The sequence below is a fragment of the Asparagus officinalis genome, chromosome 3, assembly GCF_001876935.1.
Source record: "Asparagus officinalis chromosome 3, Aspof.V1, whole genome shotgun sequence".
Lineage (NCBI taxonomy): Eukaryota > Viridiplantae > Streptophyta > Magnoliopsida > Asparagales > Asparagaceae > Asparagus > Asparagus officinalis.
The window spans coordinates 16622858-16634526 of record NC_033796.1 but is presented as its reverse complement, the minus strand read 5'-3'; the positions used below and the strand labels follow the sequence as shown (position 1 = coordinate 16634526).

Genomic DNA, 11669 nt, shown 5'->3' with positions numbered 1-11669 from the left:
TTCTGCATTTTATTCTAGAACGAAGCATATTGCGCTTCAGTACCACTTCATCAGATCCTTGTTGGAAGATGACGTGTTAAAACTGGAGAAGATTCCAGGAAGTAAGAATCCAACAGACATGTTAACAAAGACGGTGATCGTTTAGAAACTAGAGTTGTGCGTAACTTCAGTTGGCTTTCATACATAGGTGATGAGGGTAGAGTCACACAGGAGGAGGTGCTTGATGAGATAGCCTGTTGACGTCGGTTTTAATCTCCAAGTAGGAGATTGTTAAAATCGGGTGTAGATCAAACCTCGATTCAGGCGAGGTTGAACGAAAGCAGACGAGCTCAAGATCCGGGTGAGATTTCATCAGGCGAGGTCGCTCGAGGCAGGCGAGATTTTTGTCAGGCGAGATCTTGTATGGCGAGTTTTTTGGAGCAGGTGGACTCCACCCAGGCGAGCTCGAGGGCATGTGTTGCAGGCGAGTTCGAGGCGAGCTGGCGGGGTTCGAGGTGTGTGTGGGCTGGTGACAGCCTGTCGCCAGCCGAACCTTAGGGTTTTCCTATAAAAGGGAAACCCAGAGCTCATCCCGCGGCAGCGCCTCTCTCGCGATCTCAAGAAACCCCCTTTGGCGGCGGATCCTCTTTTCCTCTCCCTCTCTCTGTTCCGTTTTTCATCTCCAGCTCTCAATCGTGATTTTGAGGGGAGACTTTAAGAAGGAAGTCAAAGAGGGGTGAAGGAAATTGAAAAGGGGTATTTAAGAGGGATACACTATAGCTACAGTGTTAGCCTTTGTATTTATTGAGAGATCTCAGTTTGAGATCGGCTCTTGTTTTGTAATTTCTTGTTGATTAATAAGAAATTTATTGTGTGGCTCCCGAGAACGTAGGTAGTTACCGAACCTCGTTAAATCTTGGTGTACTTTTTCTATTCTGTGTTTCTGCTTTCTTAGGGGTTTTGCGTAGCCTCGGCGGGTAAATTCCCAATACAAATAACCCCCCAAACTTCCCATAGAGACTTCCTCTATCCTCACAACTCCGCTAGAGCCTCCGTCAGAGTATGCCGAATCCAATGGAGCGACACCCTTGCTGACTACGCCAAGGACTACGCGTATCGTTAGGCCAACGACTATCGACTGTTGCACTCTGACGGTCCATACTGGGAGAACTTGTTCTGGGGGAGCGACGACGGGTTCACAGCGACGGATGCGGTGGAGGCGTGGGTGGAGGAGAGAGTGGAATGATTATGGGAGGAACCTGTGTTTGGATGGGGAGGAGTGTGGGCATTATAGGCAGGTGTGTGGGCTGAGACGGTTAGGGTTGGTGTGGAGTGTGGCTGCAGGGTGGGAGGGAGTTTTTATGGTGGTAGTTATTGCTACCGATAATATGATTGGAGAGAGCCTTACTAGGTATCACCCCCCCCCCCCGCCCCCAAAAGACAAAAAACCCAACCCAAAAAAAAGAAGAAAAAAACCCTACCACCAACCACCAAAATGAATCACTTTGGACGATATCAGGAATCCATTAGTGGTGGATATATAAGTCGGTTAAAGAGAAAATTTTGTCGTTGAAAATTGAGGCCCACGCTTTTAGAACGATTTTCTAAGATTAGAAAATCTTAAAGTTTAAAGGGGTTTTCGGATAACCTGTAATGTTAGGGGAATTTTCTTCTGATATTTTGACAGTTAGGGGAGTTTGATAATTGTTCAAAGTTGTTGGGAGTTCTATGAAATTTTGGCGCCTTATAAGGGGTTTGGTTAATTGGTGTTGGGGAGAGTTGAGCTCATCTTTTTGTGTGGGAGAATGCTTATGGAGCAGATTGATTTATATGGTTTAAGGAACTTGCAAGTGATCATGAAAAACATTTTACTATTCTTCAACCACTTTTTTATCATTAAATTAAACTAAGAGAGCAAATTTTTACTTATTTTTAACTGATTTAAGGTTCTTTTCTCTTTTAATAGTCTTATGAATTTTTGTATTGATGTGAATTTTATTATTTTATTATTTTTAATAAATTTATGAATCATCATTTTAATCAGTTTATACATTAATACAATAGGGTGTGTACATTTGTAAGATCTATTTACTGTAATTGTATTCATAATCCAGAATCTTCAAAAGGTTAAATAGATGTAAATCATTCACGTCATAAGTTTAAATTAATATAGAGATAAGAAAAATTAGAAATAAATTAATTTCATATAGCCACGGGGACCAAATGGAAGATAAACTCCATCTTTCTATGAGAACTTTCGCATATCTAACTCGAGAATCCTCTATTAGATTTGGATTATCTTACTACTACAAAAGGTTCTATTAGCAACATTTAATTGATTAACCGTTACTAATAAAAGCTATTAGTAATGGTTATGATAATAACTAATTCTAGTTTCTTATTAATAACGGTTCACCTTTTCATTTACAAATTAAATTAATTAAAATACCAAATCGGTTTTGAAATAAAATGTGGGAAATGAAAATTTGAGCGCTCAAGGAGTTAAAAAATCTAAAAAATTGGGCGACTCCTTCGCTCTTTTCTAAAAATTGGGCGACTCCTTCCTTCTTCTCTTTCATTCTCTTACGCTCAAACCTTAACTCATTCTCTAATGCTCAAACCATAACCCTAGAATCCCCACTGCTTATTGCCTCCCCTAGCAGCTCCTCCTCCCCCACGCCAGCCTCCCCCCGAACCCCCGCCGGGCCTCACATTGTGCCCGACCGACGCGGTCCCGGCCCCCAGCCACCTTCGCCGCCCAAGTTCCTCGCGAGCATCCCCGCCGTCACCGTCACCGAGTTCCACATCTCTGGCCTCAGCCTCGTCGTCAACCCCAGGCCCTTCCCCCGCGGTCGCATCTCCTTCTTCTACTGCTCCAGCTTCCGTGACTCCACCGCCGTCCGCTCCTTAGCTAAAGAGGAAGGACTGGACGACCATTGCTTGGAGATAGTAGGAAAAGATTGGGACCGAATTGCTTAACTTTTTTGTTTTAATCCACATCAAGTGTTTGATAATTTGCTGACTAGACCTATGTGCTGTCTGTTTTTTTTCCTTTTCTATTTAATCTTTTGTTGGCATACCAGATGTTTGATAATTTGGGTATGAGTGTAATATTTAATTGGATAATTAAAAATGTTGCAAGTGTAGTGTTTGATCAACCATGTTTATGATTGAATCCAGTATACCATATAGAGGCTGGATAATTTTTTAAGTATGAGATGATATGCAGTCGTTAATTTTTTTTTTTTTTTGCTTTTTTACAGGTGGAGATTGCTGCTCTTCTTCATGACATTGGTAAGTTATTATTCTCAACTCTCCATGTCTGGAAAAAAGGTGCATTGTTTGTACTCTGTTACTGATTAGGAGGCTGTTTTTGTTCTTGGTTATTGCAGGAGTCTACAAGTATACCAAGTGGGTATCTTTATTAACTCCTTGGTTTCCGAGTGTGGTTATATTTTCTATAGTTATTCCTTCCATGATGCCTAATTACTAAAATTAAGAAGCAGACTAAATGAATTATGCATCATGATGTCCTTAACTTTCATGATGCCTAATTACTAAAATTAAGAAGCAGACTAAATGAATTATGCATCATGATGTCCTTAACTTTCTGGAGCTTCCATATTGTAATGATTAAGAAGCAGACTAAATGAATTATGCATCATGATGTCCTTAACTTTCTGGAGCTTCCATATTGTAATGTCACCCTGATTGTTATCTATTTTGTTTTTGTTAAATTCATGTCCAAAAATTGAGTATCATTTGTACGGAAAAAGGAACCTTCATGCCTTTGGGATTTCGATCTTTATGTGCAGAGACTTGGTTGAGGATACATCAATCCTGGAGAAGTTTCTCAAGGAAGAGGGATTGGAAGATAGCAAACGAGAGAAAATATTGAGCATCATAAAAGGAATGGGTATGCTTCTAACATTTGTGGCTTTAAACTCTGGTTTGAAATCATATTCTTGTATTAAGTAACATTTTTATTTAATTTATATAGCAAAGTTACTATCCCACCCTCTTCCTCCGCCTGAAGTCCCTCCCCTTCACCGAGATCAGCCTCGACGTCTTCCCCGATAGTGATCTCCTTTTTCTCAACTCGTGATGCTAAATTGGGCCAAAAACTACAGTAAGCATCTTTGTTATTAATTTCTTGTGCTTTCTTGTGTTTTAATTGTCATCCAGTCATAACAAAGGTATAGTTATTTGATTGTTTCAGTGAGAAATAATTTACAAATCATATCAAATTATGATAAAAATAGTCTGACTAGTGATATAGCTTATTTTTTTATGTAACTAAACTATGTAAAATATGTAAAATATTGATAGGATAAGACTATAAGATCATCTCAGAGTTGACAACGGGACTTAGGATGGCATAGCTTTTAATTGTGTAGTTTTTCATGTTGGTATACAAATGATTATGGTTAACTTGCAGTTCAGTCAATGAGACATGGGTCACCTGATTAGTTTTATTTGTAAACGTTGATATAAAGTTTTGTTTTGGTAGTAACTTTCATTATTGTTATTTTGTGGAGGATTCGCTACTTTTATCACTAGCGTTAATTTGTCAATAGTTCTGATTTATTTTAAATCCATCATTCATCATTCGGATTGAGTAAAGAGTTGGTTCGATCAATTTTTATAAATTTTGACAAAATTGAAGTGAACCGTTCTATATTTGAAATTGAGCCAAACCGGTCAATTATTCCCATTGGAATTGGACTAGTTTAATAAAAAAAATACTTTGGTCATAAGAAAGGTTTACATCAAGAGATCTGTTGGGCGCAGAGTCACGCCCTCATGCCACGGAAGCGATATAACCCGAGAGAAAGCCCTGGCATTTATTTTCACAAAAGCTCAAGCCAATCTCTATATTCTCATTTCACAAAGGAAACAAGAATAGAAAGTAAAATATCTCCATAAAGTGAAATATATACTCTTCCTCTCATCAGTTCTAGGCTGACTTGTCGAGGGAACTTACAAGCAATAGCCAACACCCAGAAAAACAGTAAAGACACGAGATTTATGTGGTTCGACAAACTTGCCTACGTCCACGGGAGGGGTGAATGGAGATTCCACTATGAGGAGAACACTGACGACTTGTACAATCCACAAGCTCGTCTCAAAAGAAGAAGATTGGAGATTCCACTATGAGGAGAACACTGACGACTTGTACAATCCACAAGCTCGTCTCAAAAGAAGAAGATTTGATTTTTACCCAAAAGGAGAACACTGACGACTTGTACAATCCACAAGCTCGTCTCAAAAGAAGAAGATTTGATTTTTACCCAAAAGAAATTGAAATCTCCCTTGTAAAATCTCTCCAAAACTCTCTCCTCTAGATGTCTCTATTCTAGCTGCCAAACCCTCTGTTTTCTCTTAACAACCGACTAAACCCTTTTTTCCACAAAAAACCCTAGAAAAACTACATTGATATTTATAACAAACACCTCACTGCACATGTATCTTAGGTCGGGTAGGCCTACTGAACTCGCTGCCTGTTGGATTTTCAGCGTCCGAAAAAGACTCGCGCGAGACAGTTGCCAAGTGTCTCGCACGTGGACTGCTTATAATTCTCCACCTCGTACATCATTTGATAAACCTTAAATTTTAGACGAACACCAGAAGAACACCGCGAACGTCACCAGAGAGATCTAAAACGCCAAACCAGGCTAAAACTAGCTGCACCATTATACCATGGCTTCCTATGTACATTTTGACCAGGATCAAGCTAACCGTAGTTCAGAAATTGTTCTCCATATAGTCTCCATCTCACCCCATCACCGCCCCAAAGGGCCATGCCCTCTTGGGCAGTTCAACATGGTCTGATATGAAGCAAGTCCAAGCAATGCTTACACTTGCTACCTGTGACCACCTTGGTTAACATGTCCGTGGGATTCTCATTAGTATGCACATTCGTGAGAGAAATATCGCCTTCCTCTATGATATCCCACACGAAATGATACCTGACATTGATATGCGTGGTACGAGCATGATGACTTGATTCTTCGCCAAGTGAATCACACTCTGACTGTTGCACAACAATTTCGCGTTCTCCTGCTCAATCTCCAAATCGTCTAGAAGACCCCACAACCATAATGCTTCCTTTACACCCTCCGCCATGGTCATGTACTTAGCTTCTGTAGTAGAAAGTACCGCTCTAGCTTGCAATATCGATCGCCAACTAACTGGAGCCCTGTGTATCCTGAATACATAACCAGTAATAGATCGCCGTCTATCTAGATTGCCTGTATAATCAGAGTCAACAAACCCATCAATCAGACATGTATCTTCACCAAAACATAACCCCGTATCAACAATATCCTTCAAGTACCTCAGGACCCATTTCATTGCTTTCCAATGTGCCTTTTCCGGATTCGTCATGAATCTGCTGACCACACTGACCGCCTGTGAAATAGCTGGGCATGTACACACCATGGCGTACATCAAACTACCAACTGCACTAGCATAAGGAACACACTCCATGTGTGCATTCTCTTCCGTTGTAGTGGGAGATTGTTTACCTGAAAGCTTGAAGTGTGGAGCCAATGGAGTCACCACCGATTTAGCACTTTGCATCCCAAACCTTACGATAACCCGCTCTATATAACCCTTCTGACTCAAGAACACTCACCGATTCGCCCGCTCTCTTCTAATCTCCATACCCAGTATTTTTCTTGCAACGCCCATGTCTGTAGGATCTGATCCAATCATAATAAAACACTAGAAGGAGGTGAATAGTGTTCTTTTAAAAAATTAATACAAAGAAGATTATAATTTGCAAAGAAATAGCACAATCACAAAAAATAACAATCACAAATATATAATTTTATACTGGTTCCACCTCCCAAATGTACATCCAATCCCCAAGCAAATCCTGCTTGACTGTTCCACTATGATTTTAAAAAACTTACAAAATCAAAACATCAAACCTGACCAATTTGCAAGTTTCTGTAAATTGCACCCAATCTCTTCACCAAGAGATTACACTTCTCACACTCGAGAGAACACTTGTCTTGATACAACTTGATTCCTATAAGCCTTGATAGTATTATGATATATAGCAGTGGCTAGGAACGTTTTGAATCTCTGAAAATTGCCTAACTTGATTGTATATTGAATGAGGATCAAAGGCAAATTTAGAAAATGATTTTTCTCAACACTTAGTGAAAATCTGAAAATTTTTCTTTTGAAAGATGCACAAAACTTGAATCTTATGTATAGGAATTTGTGACTCAAAATTCTGAACATATAACATATTTATAGCATTGAAAAGACATGTTTTCAAACTCTCAAAACGTATACAAAACGACTATAAACTGTTATTAATTTGAATTCTGATATGTCAGAAAACTATCTTTGTAGTCGACTATAATGGTCATTAGTCGACTACTCTGTAAAACAGAAAGTTTGGAATTCAAAAATCAACGCTGAGTAGTCGACTATAATTAGTTGTAGTCGACTACTCTGTAAAACAGAAGTTCTGGAATTCAAAATTCAAAGCTCAGTAGTCGACTATAATCAGTTGTAGTTGACTACTCTATAAAACAAAAGTTCTGGAAATCAAAGTTCAAAGCTGAGTAGACGAGTAGTCGACTATAATCCTTAGTAGTCGACTACTCTGTAATTTTACAGAAAATTTATATTTTGATCTTAGACTTCAGTAGTCGACTACTAATCTAATTAGTCGACTAGTAAGGGGTAAAAATGTGATGTATGAAATATTTTAGACTCAATGATTAACTAAATACTCTAATGGTTAACATAGGAGATTTCTATTGTTAATCAACACATTAAGCTTGTGTTAATGTGTTATAATCTCTATGTGTATGTATGTGTGAGTGATCAAGGCTTGTACAATATTTCTAAGTAAAGAAAATGTAAAAAATTATATTGATATATAAGCTCTTCATCTTCTTTACTTCTTGATACATTGAACTCATCTTGTACTTGTTTATGTTGATAACTACATTGAAATGTTAGTACATACACATAGTGATTGACATTATTAATAAATTGTTATCATCAAAAGTATATCATGGGGACATGATATCCAACATTCTCCCCTTTTTGATGATGGCAAACAATTTATGCCTATGTAAGTATATTTTTAAATGAAATAGATATTAATAAATAAATATACTTACTCCTCTGCATAAAAGCATATTAGAGTCTACAATTCATATTTTTGAGTTTATATAACATAATTCTGATACCATTCTCCCCCTTTGTCATTAACAAAAAGAAATACACATCTATCCTAAGCATGTCATAATTTTCTCTTCATGAGCTAATACTTCAAAAAGATCTTCCAAATTGTGAACATAGTCCATCACTTCACCCATCCATATGGGTAGGCAAAGACTTGCCATAAATATCAAAATTTTGACAATTTCCATCTTCACAATCTGTTTGTAATAGAAGTATCTCATGAACACAAAATATGAAATATAAACCTAGTAAGCATGATTAAAAGAAGCATAAATTCATACATAGTCTTAAGCAACATAAACATAATAGCAACAAACGACATATTACACAAGTCTTAAAGTAAATAACTAACACATAGCTTTTGACACATAAACTTAAACAAACCAAGTTAACACATAGTTTTTAACATAAACATGAAACTAAGCCAAACACTACATGATGCATGCATGGTCCTCTAACATGAAGGTCCTGGAGGAGGTGGATGCCTTGGAAAATTGCATTGAGCTTCATATCCAAGTTATTAAATTTCTTAATTAACTCCTCCTGATTACTGATGATGTAATTGTTCTGGGAATAAAGAGCTCGCTGACCAGTCTCTAACTCAAGGATGCGTGCAGACAATGTGTTATATTGTGCATCCGAGAAGCAAGAAGGTTCTGATTGCATTTGAGGTGGTTGTTGGCTAGAAGAAGGGCCTGCTTGACTTGAGGATTGCAGAATATCTTGTGGAATTTGTTCTTGAGGAGGGTGGAGTTCATCTTGGGGATTTTGATCATGAAGTTCAAAATTAGTTAACTTCATCCTAGTTAGGGCATTAGAGTCAAAGAACTCAATGGAACGAACGACAGAATTTTCTGACTCAAGATCGACATGAAATTTATCAAAGACTTTCAAAGAACTCAATGGAACGAACGACAGAATTTTCTGACTCAAGATCGACATGAAATTTATCAAAGACTTGTTAAAAATGCACCATCAGGAAGAAATCCTTTTGGTATAGTTAAGAAATTGTCATAATAAACTTTAACCCAATTAACTTGAATATTCCCCATTATAGCATATAATGCTTTTGCTAAATCTAGGGAAATAAAATAGAAACTCCTAGTTTTTGAAAACATATTATAGGCTAAGATTCGAGCAATAAAACGAGGAATTGGACGAAGTTTATTTGAATTATTTAATGTTTTACCATAACCCGGAAGAAAAATATGATTGGATAGTAAATTTGCATCATTCATTTTGATTGATCTAAGAGAAACACCTTTGAAAGGAATGTTAAAGATTTTTCTAATTGACTTAGAAGTCAATTCAATTTCTATTCATTTCACAAGAGTTTTTTAATTTTTCAGTTCCACTTATAGTTCCTACACGTTCTATATTTGCAAAGAACAATTGAACTAGAAACGGATATGTGGGTTTTCTATTTTCGGCTGAAAATAATTTAAGCAATTCCACATTTTCAAAATATGAACTGAAGTTCCAAGGGATGAAATCATCAAATTTCACAAAACGTCCTGAAAGAACTTCAAATGTAGATATATTGGTAAATTCTTCAAGTAAATCAGGACTTTTTAAATAGACAATGATTTCATCATTAACACTTGTATGAACTTGCTTAGCCTTCTTTTCTCTAGACATAATAATTCAGAAAAGAACAAAAACTAGGAAAGATCAAATTGAAGAACTTACCAAACTGATGATAACCCTAGAAATAGTCGACTAGAACTGGTTGTAGTCGATTTCAGAAGCTGACAGGCTGAGATAAAAAGTGATTTTGAGTGAAAAATTGGAGAAAAATTGAAAGTGGAAAATGCCCTAACTGGATTTTCGGTGGGTTCAGAAATTGGGAAGAAGATGGGCCAGTTATGGGAGAGAGATAGTGGGTAGTTTAGGTTTTTATGATATTCTTTTAAGAATTATAAATTGTATGGTCAAGATTAAATTAAAACTCAAATGAATGGTGAAGATTTTATCTTAAATATATGGCTAGGATTGAGAAGGTTAAAAAGGAGCGGTTGAGATGAATTTTACTTAAGTGAAAAAGGGTATTGGGTTTTGGTTATAAGAGATTAAGATCCAATATGCTGGAAAAACTATAAGTGTGAAAAATCTGTGCATGTAGTCGACTACAAAGAAAAATAGTCGACTACACTGTAATCGACAGAATTCTGGATTTTAGATTTAACTCAGACTAGTCGACTACATGTCAAATTAGTCAACTATATATACTATAATTAACAGAATGTTTTAAATGCAATGCTTGTGCATGTAGTCGACTACTAACTTGATTAGTCGACTACTAAGGTTGAAAATGCATATATATATTGATTTTAAAACTTAGTTTAAATCTTCCAAAGAACATATACCTAATTCTCTTCTTAATTTAATGTATATTTCTTCTTTTAAAGGTTTTGTTAATATATCAACAATTTGTTTATCAGTTAAAATAAAATCTAAAGAAATAACTTCTTTTAGTATATTATCACGTAAAAAATGATGTCTTATGTCAATATGTTTTGTACATGAATGTTGAATAGGATTTTTAGATAAATTAATGGCATTAGTATTGTTACACATTATGGATGATGTAGGACAAACTATACCATAATCAGATAATGTTTGTTTCATTCATAAAACTTGAGCACATGCAAGACTAGCAGCAATATTTTCTGCTTCAGTAGTTGATAATGATACTGAATTTTACTTTTTACTAAACCAAGATACAAGTGAATGTCCAAAGAAAATAACATGTACCACTTGTACTTTTTCTATCAGATTTACATCCGGCAAAGTCAGCATCACTATATGATAATAAATCAAATGTGCTATTTTTAGGATAAAATAAACCATAATCTACAGTGTTATTGAGATATCTAAAAATTCTTCTTACAGCTTTAAGGTGTGATTCTTTAGGATTAGACTGAAATCTAGCACATAAACATACACTAAACATAATATCAGGTCTACTTACCATAATGTAAAGAAGTGATCCAATCATACCTCGATATAGCTTTTGATCAACATTCTTACTATTTTCATCTTTGTCAAGTGATATAGTTGTACTTATTGGTGTTGATTTGCTTGTTGTATTTTCCATTCCAAAGTGTTTGAGGAATTCTTTAGCATACTTGCCTTGGTTGATGAAAATTCCTTCCTTTAATTGTTTGATCTAAGGAAGAAATTAAGTTCACCCATGTGACTTATTTCAAATTCATCCTGCATAGTCTTAGCAAACTCTTGACAAAAATCATTGTTAGTAGAACCAAATATTATATCATCTACATATATTTGAATTAATGGTATATCTTTATTAATTTTCTTTATAAAAAGTGTAGAATCAACTTTTCCTATTTCAAAACCAGAAATTAAAAAAAAAAATCTATCACACCAAGCACGGGGTGCTTGTTTTAGACCATACAAAGCCCTTTTAAGTTTAAAAACATGGTTGGGAAAACTTTTATTTTCAAAACCTGGAG

The 11669-nt window shown here is 36.2% G+C and overlaps 1 protein-coding gene across 1 annotated transcript; it reads left to right on the top strand.

Annotated features, from left to right (window-relative positions):
- On the top strand, positions 1188-4244 carry LOC109834687. The gene is made up of 6 exons (XM_020402716.1): positions 1188-1390; positions 2643-2928; positions 3243-3273; positions 3372-3390; positions 3795-3895; positions 3980-4244. Exons 1-6 carry the CDS (start codon positions 1188-1190, stop codon positions 4057-4059), a joined length of 720 nt encoding a protein of 239 aa, XP_020258305.1. The 3' UTR covers positions 4060-4244.